This window comes from Rattus rattus, chromosome 1 (genome assembly GCF_011064425.1).
Source record: "Rattus rattus isolate New Zealand chromosome 1, Rrattus_CSIRO_v1, whole genome shotgun sequence".
NCBI classification, from domain to species: Eukaryota; Metazoa; Chordata; class Mammalia; order Rodentia; family Muridae; genus Rattus; species Rattus rattus.
In genome coordinates this window covers 108,109,038-108,123,628 of record NC_046154.1, presented here as the reverse complement: position 1 = coordinate 108,123,628, position 14,591 = coordinate 108,109,038, and the positions used below count along the sequence as shown (strand labels likewise).

Genomic DNA, 14,591 nt, shown 5'->3' with positions numbered 1-14,591 from the left:
GTTTGATCTTGTTTTTCGCTCTGGTATTACTCTTTCTGTGGAACTTTTGGCAGTTAGTCTAACCTCACAAGTTTCAGGTTTCTGATCTTTAAGTGCCATCAATGGCTACTGTACTGTTTAGTAAACTGAATTTATAGTCCCAAAATAGTCCATTACCCTATTACCTCACATTATAAGTGCCCTACGAGGAATTAGCAACAAGCGATGTTGATAACCAGAGCTGCTGCTGCTGCTGACAGTCCTCTACAATTCTAAGCTGCATAATTAGAAAGAACAAGTCAGCAAGATTTAGTTTTCAGTAATGCAGTAGTTAGGAGTATTTACTTATTTATGTACTTTTTTATTATCACTAAACCCCACTCCTTTTTTATTCCAGGCAGTGTTGCAGCAAGTAACTGAAGATGGTTCAAAATACGGGTTAAAAAGTGAGCTTTTCTCAGATCTTCCCCAGAAGAGGATTGTGGTTGAATTCAGGTAAGACTATTGACCTTATGCACTGATTAACCCAGTCATAGGATGGAGATTATACCTTGGTGATTGAGTTTTCACTGAAATATGAATGGAAATTGAAAATGAGTGATACTATCTTGTTAGGATCACGGTAAATCAATCACTAAACCATGAATAAAAATGACAAAATCCAGGATGGTTTTGCCTTTTCCTTTTTTGGGACAGGATCTCCTGTGTTCCAGGCTGCCTCGAACTGGAGGTGGAGCCAGTGATGACCTTGACCTCCTGAGCTTGTACCTCCTGAGGGATAGGCTTATAGGCACATTTACACAGAGCTGGGCTTGGAGCACGGAAATGCTTTCATGCATGAGAAGTGCTCTTACCAACTGAGCTACATCTCCAACTCTCATCACGGTGTTTTTCCAAATTAAATACTCAATGCTTTAATGATTATATTTGTTATTTCGTGTGTGCATGTTACAGCACATGTGTTAGGGAAGTACTTTGTGGAGTCTGTTCTCTCCCTGGGCTTTCATTTAGGTGCTGAGAGTTGAACCCAGCTCCCAGGCTCGCTTGGCAAACCACTTCACTATCTGCAGCCCAAGTACTGTGGTTCGTTTGCTTGTTTGTTTGTTTTTTTTATTTAGAACTGGTTTTTCACTTCAGTTAATTTGTAAGGCAGGACAATATAGTTCACTACTATATTAAGAATTTTAACATAACTGACCAACTACAAAACAAAGCTTCTCAATTGTAATTAGATTGTTTTTATTAACAGAAAAATAACTTCGAGGATTTTTTTGTTTTAATCTTTCATTTTTATTGTCTATGTGAGGGTGTGTGTGTGTGTGTGTGTGTGTGTGTGTGTGTGTGTGGTGTGGGTTCATGAATGTGTTGTGCATGTGGAGGTCAGAGGACACCCATAGGTGTACGCTTAGCCTACCTTGTCTGAGAACAGGGTTTCTTATTAGCCTGTGTGTTTGCCAGATTAGTCGGCCTGCAGGCTTTCAGGGATCCTCTTTTATTTACCTCTTGTCTGCCATAGGAGCACTGGAATTACACCTGATACCCAGTAATTAAGATCTTCACAGGGTAGCTGCATAGTGAAGAAAATTACCAGAAGTATTTTTCTTTCAGAAGATGAAGAATCCTAATGAACTACTTTCCCACTTAGAAAGATAAGACTCCCTAGAGTGCCTTTCCATCTTCTGCATGTATTTCTGTGTCAGTATGGGTGCACATGCATGTACACATGTACTATGAAGACCAGATGTCAACCTTGGGTGTCTCCTTATGTGGTGGTTTTCCTCGGGTGCCATCCACCTTGATTTTGAGACAGGTTCCCTCACTTGGCCTAGAACTCACCAACTAGGCCCCCCTGGCTGTGAGGTAGCTGCCAGGAATACACTTTCCTCTTCATCTTCAGCATCTACAGCAGCAGACCAGCAGGCCTGGCCTGGTACATGGAGATCAGATTCACAGCAGAACAGCTTTTTGAAAAATGTTATGGGAAGTGTCTTGTGTTTACTACCTCAATTTTGATCCTTAGGTAATTTCTAAAAACTTAGTTATGATTACAAACTGGACAGTCAGAGGAAGGGTTTTCCAAATCGCACACGTACTCTGCACCTAGGCTCTAAGGGCAGAGCGGAAACTTAAAACTGTAACTGAGGCTGACTGCTGATCCACTGCTCGGCCTACAGGGCAGGCGCGTATCTGTTCAGTCTGTGCAATGGAATTGTAGCATTTAATACTGAGGTTAAAGATTGGTTTGTGTGACAAAGGGAAAGAGGGCTTCAAACCACCCCCTCAGACTGGAGGACAAGGACACTGAGTCATCGGCAGAGTGCGTGTGCTGTGTGGTGCAGCGCTCACTCACGTGTGTGAGAACCAAGGCTGCAGGGAAGTTTGCAGTGCAGCACAGGCAAGCATTGCTGGAAACACCACGGTCCATGTGTTTGAGCCCGAACAGGCCTTCTTAAACTTCTACTCCAACCTCTTTTTGCCCAAGAAATTTAATTATTTTAGCTTACATTTACTTGTTTGTATGTGTGTGAGAGAGCATTTGTATGATATGGCACATGCATGGAAGTCACAGGACAAATGTGGGAGTCACTTCTCTCCTTTGAACATGTGAGAGCGCAGGTGTTCGTTCAGGCTTGTCAGCAGGCAAGCCTGAGACTTACCGGGCTACCTTACTGGCCCTGCCTAAGAATTCTTATAAAACCTTGGGTATATAGGTAAATAAAATACAAAACAGGAACATAAATTAAACATTTAGTGATGACATATCATAATTTATTTTAAAACAGTAATTTACATAAAAACATACCATTTGCTAATTTGCATACAAATAAGACATTTTTTATATTTTTATATAAAGAATTAAACCTTAGTTTAATGTTTGATACTATAGAACATAGAGTTTCTCTCCAGCATTTTTATCTTATTAATCTTAAAGTAATTTGTTTCCTAAGTGTGTCTTTTCTGAATATCAAACTACATTATGGATCACAGGATCAATAATTGTCTGTAATAAGGTGATTCTTTTCAAATTCTAAGTCATCCTCAGTGTTACTGAATTGTCAAAGCCCTGCTCCCTAATTATGCCAGCCTATGGACACATTATCTAGTTCATTCTCAAAATTTTTGTTATTGAAATAAAATATTCTTGCAATTTTTGCAGCTCACCTAATATTGCCAAAAAATTTCATGTTGGTCATTTGCGCTCCACCATCATAGGTAAGTGTTGCCTTCAACAGAACATACTAAACAAGCCTTTGGTGACATCAATAAGAATGCAATGAAATGGCTGAGAGTTTAAATGAAAAGGAAGGAAAAGGTGAATTTATATAAGCATAATGCTAAGTAAATGTTGCTCTAAATTGGAAAATGGGTTTACATGTTAAAAACCAAAATTTATTTCAACAGAAAAAGATTTAGAAATCAGTTTTCAATGGTATGTTTTGTGATTTTTAACTGTTATGCATATGGAATACCAAAAGAGACAAAAAAATTAAAAAATGGTCCCAAATTATTTCTGTGAGATTGGCAAAGATATTTCAAATTTTTTTGTTGTTCAAATAATTTTTTCTTTTAAATAAATTCACTCTCAGCACTTAACTGTAATTTTCAAGACTGAAAATTTCTGAAAGAAATTTTAGGAATATTAGAATGAATAATACTAAAACCATTGCTTGTTGTAAAGCTTCAGTGTATAATATGTCGTTTTAAGTGTGTGTGTGTGTGTGTGTGTGTGTGTGTGTGTGTGTGTGTGTGAACTTCCCACAGAATCCAGAGGTGGCTGTTTTGTAGCCTAGAGTTTGAGTTACAGGTGGTTATGAGCCACCCAACGCCTATGGGGAATGGAATTCTAGTGCTCTCAAGAACTCCACGCAAAGCAAACATAACCACTGATCCATCCTTTCAGGTTCTGCCCTCCAACTACTTAAATTACTTTGCAGTACTGTAATCCAAACCTGAGCTTAGAATTATGCAATATTAGAATTGGAGTTCATTTATTAAGTATATAGCCAGTAAGAGAATAAATTGCAAGAAGAGGAAGAGACAAAGTGGGAGGTGAGAGAGAAAGCATAAGACCACAGCAGGGTCAAGCCAGATGCTCAGAACATTCAGCAGAAACTCACCTGGTAAGCTCTCCTAAGATAGCCAGCTGACAGAGCTCCCAACCATGTCTCCTCAGCCGAGACGCCCAAGTGTGAGAACAGACAGCAGCAGCCAGTGGCAACGTCAAGTCACTCACAACCTCCCACTGAGCCAACCTGGGATGTGGAGGTGGTCGGCTCGAGTTTCCCATTGAGCCTGTGAGTTTCTTGTCACTGGACTCCAGTTCTCTTTCTTTCCCATGAGTGCTTTTACAGCATAGGACAAACTTCTGTTGGAGATGAGTTACCTTCCAGCTCTTCGCAGGGATGGCATTTACACCCATGGACTGCTACTCTTCTCTCCCTGTCAGGAGTTAGGGAGCCAGCCCGTTCTCAAAGAGCCTACGGCTTGGGTCTGCAGTGGGGACAGAATAGATTCTCAGGAGTTTGAACATCACAGGGCAGTTACAACTATGATATACATTTTCCCCACTAATGTCACAGTAGCTCTGTCTGGTAAGTAAGTACAGTTAGCTAAGATTGGTGAAGGAGAGATTCATACATAAGAAGTAACTTTCCCAAGATCACTTGGATAAAGTATTTGTGACTGGGACCTATGTGTCCAATTAGGAGCCGTATACATATATTTAGGTATATTTGTGAGATAACAGTTTGCTAAGGAAGTGTTGGTAGCAGCTCAAGAAGAGACTCTTCCTGCTGGGACTATATAAATCTGGAAGCTGTAGAACTAGAGATGCTTGCAAAGACGGGAGGTGCTGTAATTCAAATTAGGCTTTTTATGTTTTGCTCTTGTTGATTTGTGACAGGGTCTCATTTGTAGCCCAGATTGGCCTAGATCTACTATATAGTCCAGACAAAGCGTGAACTTTAGCAATCCTCTTCCCTCAAACTCCCAAGTGCTGGGGTTATGAGTGTTTGCCAACAAGCCACTATATTTAAATCAGGAAATAATGTATTATAGAATCTAGAATGACATGCAGAGTTATTGGGAGGACTAAAGAGATTTTTAATTGCGCTGGCATGAGTGACACCAAGGAGTGTCCCACAGACTTTGGTGAACAAGGGAGAACCTACCTCTTCTGCCATTGCTTCCATGCTCTAGTGTCACTGCCATGATTCAGAAAGTGTCACTGTGTATATCATGTCTTCTGCAGTCCATTACAGACAGCAGAGGTCACACCAAAGCCTGTCTTTCAGTTGTTTTAGAGGTCATGACATGGTGCTAGAACCTGTGTTAGCAGGTGCCACTGAAGAGAGAGGAGAAAAGCAAAACAAATGCCCCAGAGTTCCATAACTGCTTGTCGGGAGACGGGGGGAGAAGCAACTCCTTTGCCAAATCACATGCAAAGTGTGCCTTACTGTCCAATCTTAGAGGATTTCTGCAACCTAATTATAAGACACTCTGGTGACTGGGAAAGAAGATCCTTTAGGTTTCCAGTTTTTGCAGTATTTGAAGGCAGGTAGACAGTTGAGTAGAACAGATACTGGACATCAAACCTGCATCGGGAGAATGTGCAAGTAAAGGCTATGGAGCAGTGAGCGCTCTTAGGGAATAGGCTTGTGCAGGATGCTCTTCAGTACTTGAAAAGATTATGTGAGCTACTTAGAAAAACAGAGCAGGGTACAGCCTACTTCTTTAGGACACAGACAAATTAGGATGGAGTCAACACATCCTATGGACACACACACACACACACACACACACTCACACACTCACACACGTGTACATGAATGGGAAGCTTCAGATGCCTTGGAGTTAGAGCTGCACATAGCTGTGAGTTTCCAGATATGGGAGCTTGGAACCGAACTTGGGTCTTCTGGAAGAGCAGCAAATAATCTTAGCAGCTAGGCTATTTCTCTAGGCCCCTAAATGGCAAATTCCTTCACTACTAAGATTCTGTTCTCTTTTGTCCTGGGAATTAGTAAGAATAGTAATTACGCTAATGTGTTTCTAAGTGGCAACAGTGATGCGGAAGGACATTCTCTTCTCAGGAAACTATGGGGACCTTTGGAATAACATCTCTCTAGTTCCTTACTTCATATCCAGGTATAATTAACATATTATGAATGCTTTAATAGAAAAGACTGTTTTATTAAATATACAAATTTTATTTAAAATAAAATTAAAAGGGTTTTTCTATATTATAACTTGATAATAGAGAAGTACGAAGTTTTAAAGCCAAAAATGGATAAAAATAAATATAAGATTATATTTTATTTATGACTAGGAAATTTCATAGCGAATCTAAAAGAAGCTTTAGGACACCAAGTGACAAGAATAAATTACATTGGCGATTGGGGCATGCAGTTTGGTAAGTATGTTTGACATGCTTTTCATTTTATTATGTGGCTTAACTGTTTCAGGTACGATGTCACTTGGTCATCTGTATGGGATGTAGACAATCCCTATTGGATTAAACAATGTAATGTATCTGTGATGCCAGGAATTGAACCTAGTATGTGTACACCCACTGAGAATATTTACATATTCTATATAAATCTCACCATATAGTTAATTGGCATCCTTAGAGCAGTACCTAATAAATCAGTATACTTAACATATACATTAAGCCTTTATTGAAGAGGAGCTTACCTTTATTGGCTAAACATAGAAATGAACACACAGGGATGAAACAAGTCTCTAACTATGTCCTCCAGCCTTGGCCACAGCCTGCCCTTTTTAAATCTCATGAATTCCAATACCTGCCCACCTCCCCACCCCCAGACCACCTCTGAAACTCAGGACTCTGTTAGTGAGTAGCCCAGAGGTGAACAACGTGTGATGCTTTAGCTTTCTCTTGAACTCTCCAGTGGAGTAGACGGAGGTCACAGGAAACAAGGGGAAGGGTTGCAAGCCATAATCATGTCTAAGGTCACTCACAGTTTATTCAGAAGCACTGTGGCTCATAGAACCCAGTCACATAGGAATGAGGAGGGCAAGGCAGATGGCGTTGTTAACACTGTGAGGGACCACTCGCACGTGGAACACAATCTTGTACTGTTTTTAAGATCGAGCTATACTGCTATATTCCATGACAGAGAGATGTGGCCTTTGCATTATGGAGCACCACATTCCTAGACGGCAGCTCTGCTCTGTAAAAATGGGTTTTTTTCCTCCTGTCCTCAAGCTCCAAGAATAAAGACTCTGAGACACCAATTATATTTACAAATACCTTGGCTATAAACTTTGGCTCTTCTCCAACTCCCTCATATATTAATCATCGTTCTTCTATTCTAATTCTGCCATGTGACTGGTTACCTCAGCTGCCATGCTTCTGTCCTCCCCCATGTTCCTGTGCTTCTCTCTATGCACAGATGTCCCACCTCCTATTTTCTGTCTCAGCTCATTGGCTGTAAGCTTTTTGTTGGGAGGTGATGCTTATGAGAGATTCTCTCTACACTCTCCAGCTAGGACTTTTGTTTAGTGCTCTGTGTGCTCTTTTCCCCACAAGATGCTAATTTCTTCAGGGTATAGGCTATGCCTTAACTGTTTTTGTATCCACTCACTGATGAGTGACTCTGCTTACAGTACTAATAGCAAAGCTAGGTGATACTATAAGCCTTCTCCAGATGCGTATAGTTTCCAAAGAAGCTTTTTTATGAGATGTTTTTCTTAAGAAATTATGCTTCTCTTATGAGTAGTATTATTTTGGTTATTAAAAGTGTTTCCAGACTGTAGAAAGAGAGCTTAAACCTGTTGATAGTCTGCTCACTATTAGAAGACACAAAGAACACACCCTCTGTCTCAAAAATCCCTGTCAGTTCACAGCAGCTGGTAGCCAAAGGTTGAAACTCTGGGTACAACAATCAAGACTCCTTTGGCTGGCCTAACAAGTCACAGCAGGAACAGTGTGTGACAAGTACTCATCAGACTCTGGCTGCAAGGTTCTCAGTAGTATTTTCCTAGAAAGGATTCTGTAGTTAATGATCTGCCAGCATCTCACTACAGCCATTATTGTAGAAGAATTAACATTCTTCCAGCTCTCCCATTTGAGAGTTGGCACGTGATTGCTGTGCACAGAACTGGCTTTTCAACCTGTATCAGACTGAATGTTAAATGGAGCAGTCTTTACTTTTCCCATCTTTTTAGTACACACTTCGCATTTCCACATTCTGCTTCCATTACCCTACATCATAATCACATTTGTTTTCTTAAACTACACAGACTTTAACCATCTTTCTCACTGCTGTCTAGGACCTAGAATATTGGTACCCATGTGCAATAGCATTCTATCTGTGATGACTCTGATTTAGAAAAATGAGCAGTGGGGCTGAAGAGATGGCTCAGCAGTTGAAAACACTGCGGTTCATAAGACCCAAGCTAGGTTCCCAGCATGGCCATTTATTAACTCCAGTTCCAGGGTCATCTTTTAGCAGTGTTTATTAAGAATATAAATATTCACAAGCTTCCAAAGTTTAAAACCTCAGTAATTTTTGAAAGTTCAAACTAATACTATGCCTGAACATCACAGATTGATAAACTATATCTATCTAGTTGGCTGTTGTATTAGTTTTCTTTTATTAGAACCTAACACCTTGTTAGAAACAAAGAATAATCTTGGTTTCACCCAACAGAGCACACATCTAAAGCAAAAGCTACCTGGGAAGACAGTATTTTTGCAAAAACCCGACTAGTGATCACATTGCCAAAATGGCCTCTTTTGTCCCTTACTGTGTGTCTATCCCACTGGTGGGAGTTCAGTTTCACAATGCAGTATAATTAGCTAGTTGACATAAGGGGCAGCATGACCTTTGAGCTGACTACCTTTGGTAGGAACAAACCTTTTCCTCCACACCTGACAAAAGAAACGTAAGTAAGGAGATGTTTATTTTGGCTTCTGATTCAAGATGTCCATGATGTTGGGGAAGGTGTTGAAGCAGGAAGGGGAGTAGCTGGTCATGCTGCTTCTGCAGTCAGGATGCAGCATGCAAATAGGAAGGAAAGCCAGGCTACAAAGCTGCAAGGCCTGTGTCCCCTGTGAGCCACTCCCTCCAGCAAGGCCACCTCTGTGAATCGAAGCCTCCACAGCCCCACACTTCTGCACTCACTCACTGCAGTGGCTCCCTCGGATGGGAGCAGCGTTGCAGGCTTCAGATTTCTGCCTTTTGTTTGTTGTTTTTTTAGTTATTTCAAAAACAAATGTGGCACAAAGCCTTTCTTACCTTTATAATATGTATAAGGTTTTAAAAAAAGTTTAAGGTCACTTCTCATCAGCGTCTTTTTAGTATATCAGTATAATTTTGAATGTCTAGTACCTCACAAAGTAGCTGTTCAATAAATGTTTGTTTTCATATTGTCTGCCAAGGAGTCACGAGGAACCATTAGAGCAAAGATAAATATCCTAGACCTTTTCTTGGATGAACTCACAGTCTTTTAAACTTAGTGATACATTTGCAATTGTATCTTTTTCTCACCATGACTGTCCTCTACTACTTTACTTTGTAATTCTTTATTCCTCCATTATCTTGTAGGTCTGCTGGGAACTGGTTTCCAGCTGTTTGGCTATGAAGAGAAACTCCAGGCTAATCCTTTACAGCATCTCTTTGATGTAAGTTGGTGAGATAACCATAAGAGGGACTTTCCCCCCAAAGGTTGACTTGAGAACACAATTTTCCCAAACTGTACATGTTCCCTAAAGCAGCTTAGGGTAGATAAGCTTTTCCTTCTTCATTTCTGGATATACTTGAGTAGAAAGTATTTAAGTTTTATTGTTGTCAAGGGCAGGGAAATTTATGCTGTTGTTTCAAGAGAAGTGGATGTGTAAACCAATTCAGGTTGGGGGAAAAGGAGATTCTAAGGTTACTAAGTACATTGTTTTGAGAGAGAAATGTGTACATAAAACTATTATCCTGGATTTTTGTCAGCTTGACACAAGCTAGAGTCATCTTGATTAATGGTCCATGTGGGTGGGGCCACCCTGAGAAAGTGATTCTAGGATTTATAAGAAAGCAAAGTGAGCAGGCCAAAAGGAGCTAACCAATAAGCAGCCCTCCTCCATTGTTTCTGCTTTAGTTTCTGCCTCTAAATTCCTGCCTTAAGTTCCTTCCCCGACCTCCCCTCAGTGCTAGGCTGTGATTGGAATGAGTAAACCAAACAAACCCTTTGCTTCCCAAGTTGCTTTTGGTCAGGGTGTTTTATTACAGCAATAGAACCCTAACGAGGACAGAAATTGGTCCAGGAATATCACCTGTAGGGTTCTGCCGAAGGCTCAAACATCATTCCTAACTGCCGCTGGCACCCCAGGTCCTAGCAGCTCTACTTGATCAGGTGGTCCTTGTGGTAAGCAGCCTGCTCAGCCATCTGGGGCTGTTACAGAGCCTCCTGTTCCACCCAGGCCCCCCTCAAAGCTAACAGCTTTCCAAGTTCCTTGGTATGTGGGCCATAGTACCATACCCAAGTGAGGAATATGTTGCTCCAGACTCTGAATAGGTCGACTGAAAGCACTGGACTTCCCTCAGTGCATGGGAAGGGCCATGTGGAACAACTTTCCCTTTGCTTTAAAAGGAATATCTCTGCATACTCCACACCAACTGGTAATGTGGAAACTTGGAAGATAAAGCTGAGAAAAGTATTGTTGATGGAGGCCTGTATGTGACGCTACAGAAGGAAGTCTGAGAATTCCTCAGAGACTATCAGGAGGACCGTTTATTGTAATATTTTGAATTCTCAATCTGTCTCTAGCCAGTGGCTGTGAGGATTCAGCTGTGATTAAGAGACTGGAATCATTCAGTTGAATCATTCTTGTTTTACTCTGCCAATCAGTGCTGGTTAGCTGCTTCATCATTGAGGGAAGCCAAGGCAAGAGCTAATGCAGAGGCCATTGAGGAATATGGCTTCCTGGCCTGCTCCTCCTGGCTTGCTTGTTCAGCCTGCTTTCTTACATACCTAGGACTTCCTGCTCGTGTCAATCATCAATCAAGTCAGTCTCCCACAGGCTTCCCTGTAGGCTACTCCGATGAGCAGAGGATCTCAACTGAGACTCCCTCTTCTCAGGTGACTGTAGCTTGTGTTACGTTTAGGAAACCAGCCAGCACAGTGTGTCAGGTTGTCAGTGGGTCAGCTGTCTTGTCCTGATTTGTTCCTATCGCCTATCCTCATCACTCGGGCACCTTTAAGAATACATAATGGCATTTAATCTTTTTTTGCTACGGGTATTAAGTTGTTTTGCTGGTGTGTATGATGTGTATCTGACTGTACATTTGCCATGTGGAGAGAATGGAAGTTACAGAACAACTTTCGGGAGTTGACTCTCCTTTCTCCTTTACTTGGGTTCAGGCAACTGAACTCACGTCATCAACCTTGGATATCAAGTGCTTTTACCAGCCAATCTACCTTGCTTGATTCAGATTTTAGGACTTGTTTCATTGCATACTGCTTATTCAGATTCATAGAAAATTCTTGTGGAGTATAGCAGCAACCTGTCATAATGTTACTAGACTTCTAACCTGTGCCCCAACAAACCAGGTTTGGCTACCCATCCTTCATGAGCCAGTTGAAAGTCATATTGATAGTGCAACATCGGAATAGATTTATTTCATATGGTTACATTGGAAGAGGGGCCCCCTAGACCTGGAATCACAGCTGTGAACTGCTGTGTAGGTGCTGAGAATTGAACTCATGTCCTATGGGAGAACAGCCAATGCTTCTAAATTCTGAGCCATCTCTCCACAACTTCTTTGTCTTAGTTACTTTTAGAAGGGCTAGAATAAGCATCTGCATCTGAGTTTGAAATATGGTCTTGCCTCAGAATTATTTGGGAGTTTCTATTTTACTTTTCTATTGCTGTAAAAGCACCACAAACCAAGCAGTTTATAAAGGAAAGCATTTCATTCAGCACATGCTTGCAGTTTCCGGGGTTAGTCCATGATCATTACTGCAGGGAACGGAGCAGCGGGCAGCAGGCATGGCCCTGAAGCAGTAACTGAGTTTAAATTCTAGTCCAAGGACAGGCAGAGGGAAAAAAAAAAAAGGTTGCTCGTGGTATGGGATTTGATTTGATTTTGTTGCTTTTTTTAAAAATTTTTTATTTACTTTTATACTCCACATTTTATTCCCCTCTTCTATACTTTTTTTTTTTTTTTTTTTTTTTTGCTAATATCCAATTATCAGTGAGTATATACCATGTGTATCCTTTTGGGTCTGAACTACTTCACTCAGGATATTTCCTAGTTCCACCTATTTGCGTGCAAAACTCAGGATGTCCTTGTTCTTAATAGCTGAATAGTATTCCATTGTGTAAATGAACCACATTTTCTGTATCTATTCTTCTGTCATGGGACATCTGGGATGTTTCCAGCTTCTGACTATCACAAATAAGGCCGCTATGAATATAGTGGGACATGTGCCTCTGTGGCATGGTGGGGCATCTTTTGGGTATATGCCCAAGAGTAGTAAGTAGTATAGCTGGGTCTTCAGGTAGATCTAATTCCAGTTTTCTGAGGAACCTCCAAATTGAATTCCAGAGTGGTTGTACCAGTCTGCAATCCCACCAGCAATGGAGGAGTGTTCCTCTTTCTCCACACCCTTGCCAATATGTGTTGTCACCTGAGGTTTTGATCTTAGTCATTCTGACTGGTGTAAGGTAGAGTCTCAGGGTCGTTTTGATTTGCATTTCTCTGATCACTAAGGACTTTGAACATTTCTTTAGTTGCTTCTCAGCCATTCGAGATTCCTCTTGTGAATTCTTGGTTCTATACCCCATTTTTTTATTGGGTTGTCTGGTTTTTGGTGGTTAGCTTCTTGAGTTCTTTATATATTTTTGGATGTTAGTCCTCTATCAGATGTGGTTAGTGAAGTTTTTTCTTTGCGTTTGTTTATATGGTGGATTACACTAATGGATTTTCATATAATGAACCAACCTTACATCCCTTGGATGAAGCCTACTTGATTATGGTGAATGATGGTTTTGATGTGTTCTTGGATTAGGTTTGCAAGAATCTTATTGAGTATTTTTGCATTGATATTCCTAAGTGGGATTGGTCTGAAGTTCTCTTTTGGCAGGGTCCTTGTGTGGTTTAGGTATCAGAGTAATTGTGGCTTCATAGAATGAATTAGGTAGTGTTCCTTCTGTTTCCATTTTATGGAACAGTTTGAGGAATATTGGTATCAGGTCTTCTTGAAGGTCTGGTAGAATTCTGAACTAAATCCATCTGGCCCTGTCCTTTTTTTTTTTTTTTTTTTTGGTTGGAAGGTTTTTAATGGCTTCTATTTCCTTATGGGATGTGGGCCTGTTTAGAAAGTTTACCTGCTCTTGATTTAACTTTGCTATGTGGTATCTGTCTAGAAAACCATCCATTTCATCTAGATTTTCCAGTTTTGTTGAGTGTAGGCTTTTATAGTAGAATCTGATGATATTTTGAATTTCATCCATTTCTGTTGTTATGTCCCTTTTCATTTCTGATTTTGTTAATTTGGATACTGCCTCTGGGCCCTTTAGTAGTTTGACTAGGGGTTTATCTACCTTGTTGATTCTCTCAAAGTAACAGCTTTTGGTTTTGCTGATTCTTTGAATTGTTCTCTATGTGTCTATTTGGTTGATTTCAGCCCTGAGTTTGTCTATTTCCTGTCTTCTACGCCTCTTGGGTGAGTTTGCTTCTTCTTGTTCTAGAGCTCTCAGGTGTGCTGTTAAGTTGCTAGTGTAAGGTCTCTCCAGTGTCTTTACCAGTGCACTTAGTGCTATGACTTTTCCTCTTAGCACTGCTTTCACTGGTCCCAGAAGTTTGGGTATGATGTGTCAACATTTCCATTAGAAGAGGCCTTTAATCTCTTTCTTTATTTCCTCCCTGACCCAATTATCATTGAGTATAGAGTTGTTCAGGTTCCACATGTGTGCGTTTCCTGTTGCTTTTGCTGTTACTGAAGACCAGCTTAGGCCATGGGGGTCTGATAGGATGCATGGGATTATCTCAATCTTCTTGTATTGGTTGAGGGTTTGTGACCAATTATATGGTCAGTTTTGGAGAAGGTACCATGAGGTGCTGAAAAGGAGGTGTATTCTTTTGTTTTAGGGTGATGATGGAAATAAAGTTGTGCTTTTATTCACAAAAACACTATACTATGCCACACTGTCTGTCTTATTAGCAACCACAATTTAAAATTTCCTTTTTATTCTCTGGAATGTAAATGGACCTAAAAAAAAGAAGCTGTCTCCAAAACTCATACTTTCTAAACTAAAGGATTTATAGTAATTCTAAATGTATGTATCTATTATATGTATGTATGAAAGGAAATTAATTCTAAACTGTTGACAATTGAAGTTTTATAGTTATTTATAGGAAAATTGTAAAGTATGTAGTAATATTTCTATATTATATACTTTAATAGTATTATAAAATATCTGTATATATACAAATAGTGATTTGGTTATCACCACTTACCAGATACTTTAAAATATAGGAAGGGTTTTGTTTCATTTTGATTTATATTTTTTTTTCAGGAAAATATTTCTAATAGTTTTTCCGAAACCATTCCCATCACTAGATTGACTGTATAATAGATTACTTGTTTTATTTTAT

At 40.1% G+C, this 14,591-nt stretch overlaps 1 protein-coding gene across 2 annotated transcripts in view; it reads left to right on the top strand.

The window, feature by feature from the left end:
• The window catches only part of Rars2 (arginyl-tRNA synthetase 2, mitochondrial), a 40,882-nt gene that overhangs the window by 11,055 nt on the left and 15,236 nt on the right, over positions 1 to 14,591 (top strand). The window contains exons 5-8 of one of the 2 annotated variants that reach the window (XM_032904608.1): positions 377 to 474; positions 3,137 to 3,192; positions 6,305 to 6,388; positions 9,549 to 9,625. In XM_032904608.1, coding sequence (XP_032760499.1) covers positions 377 to 474; positions 3,137 to 3,192; positions 6,305 to 6,388; positions 9,549 to 9,625 — 315 coding nt within the window. Of the gene's footprint in view, positions 1 to 376; positions 475 to 3,136; positions 3,193 to 4,003; positions 4,275 to 6,304; positions 6,389 to 9,548; positions 9,626 to 14,591 lie in introns of those variants that run through there. The other variant, XM_032904616.1, reaches the window with a different exon arrangement.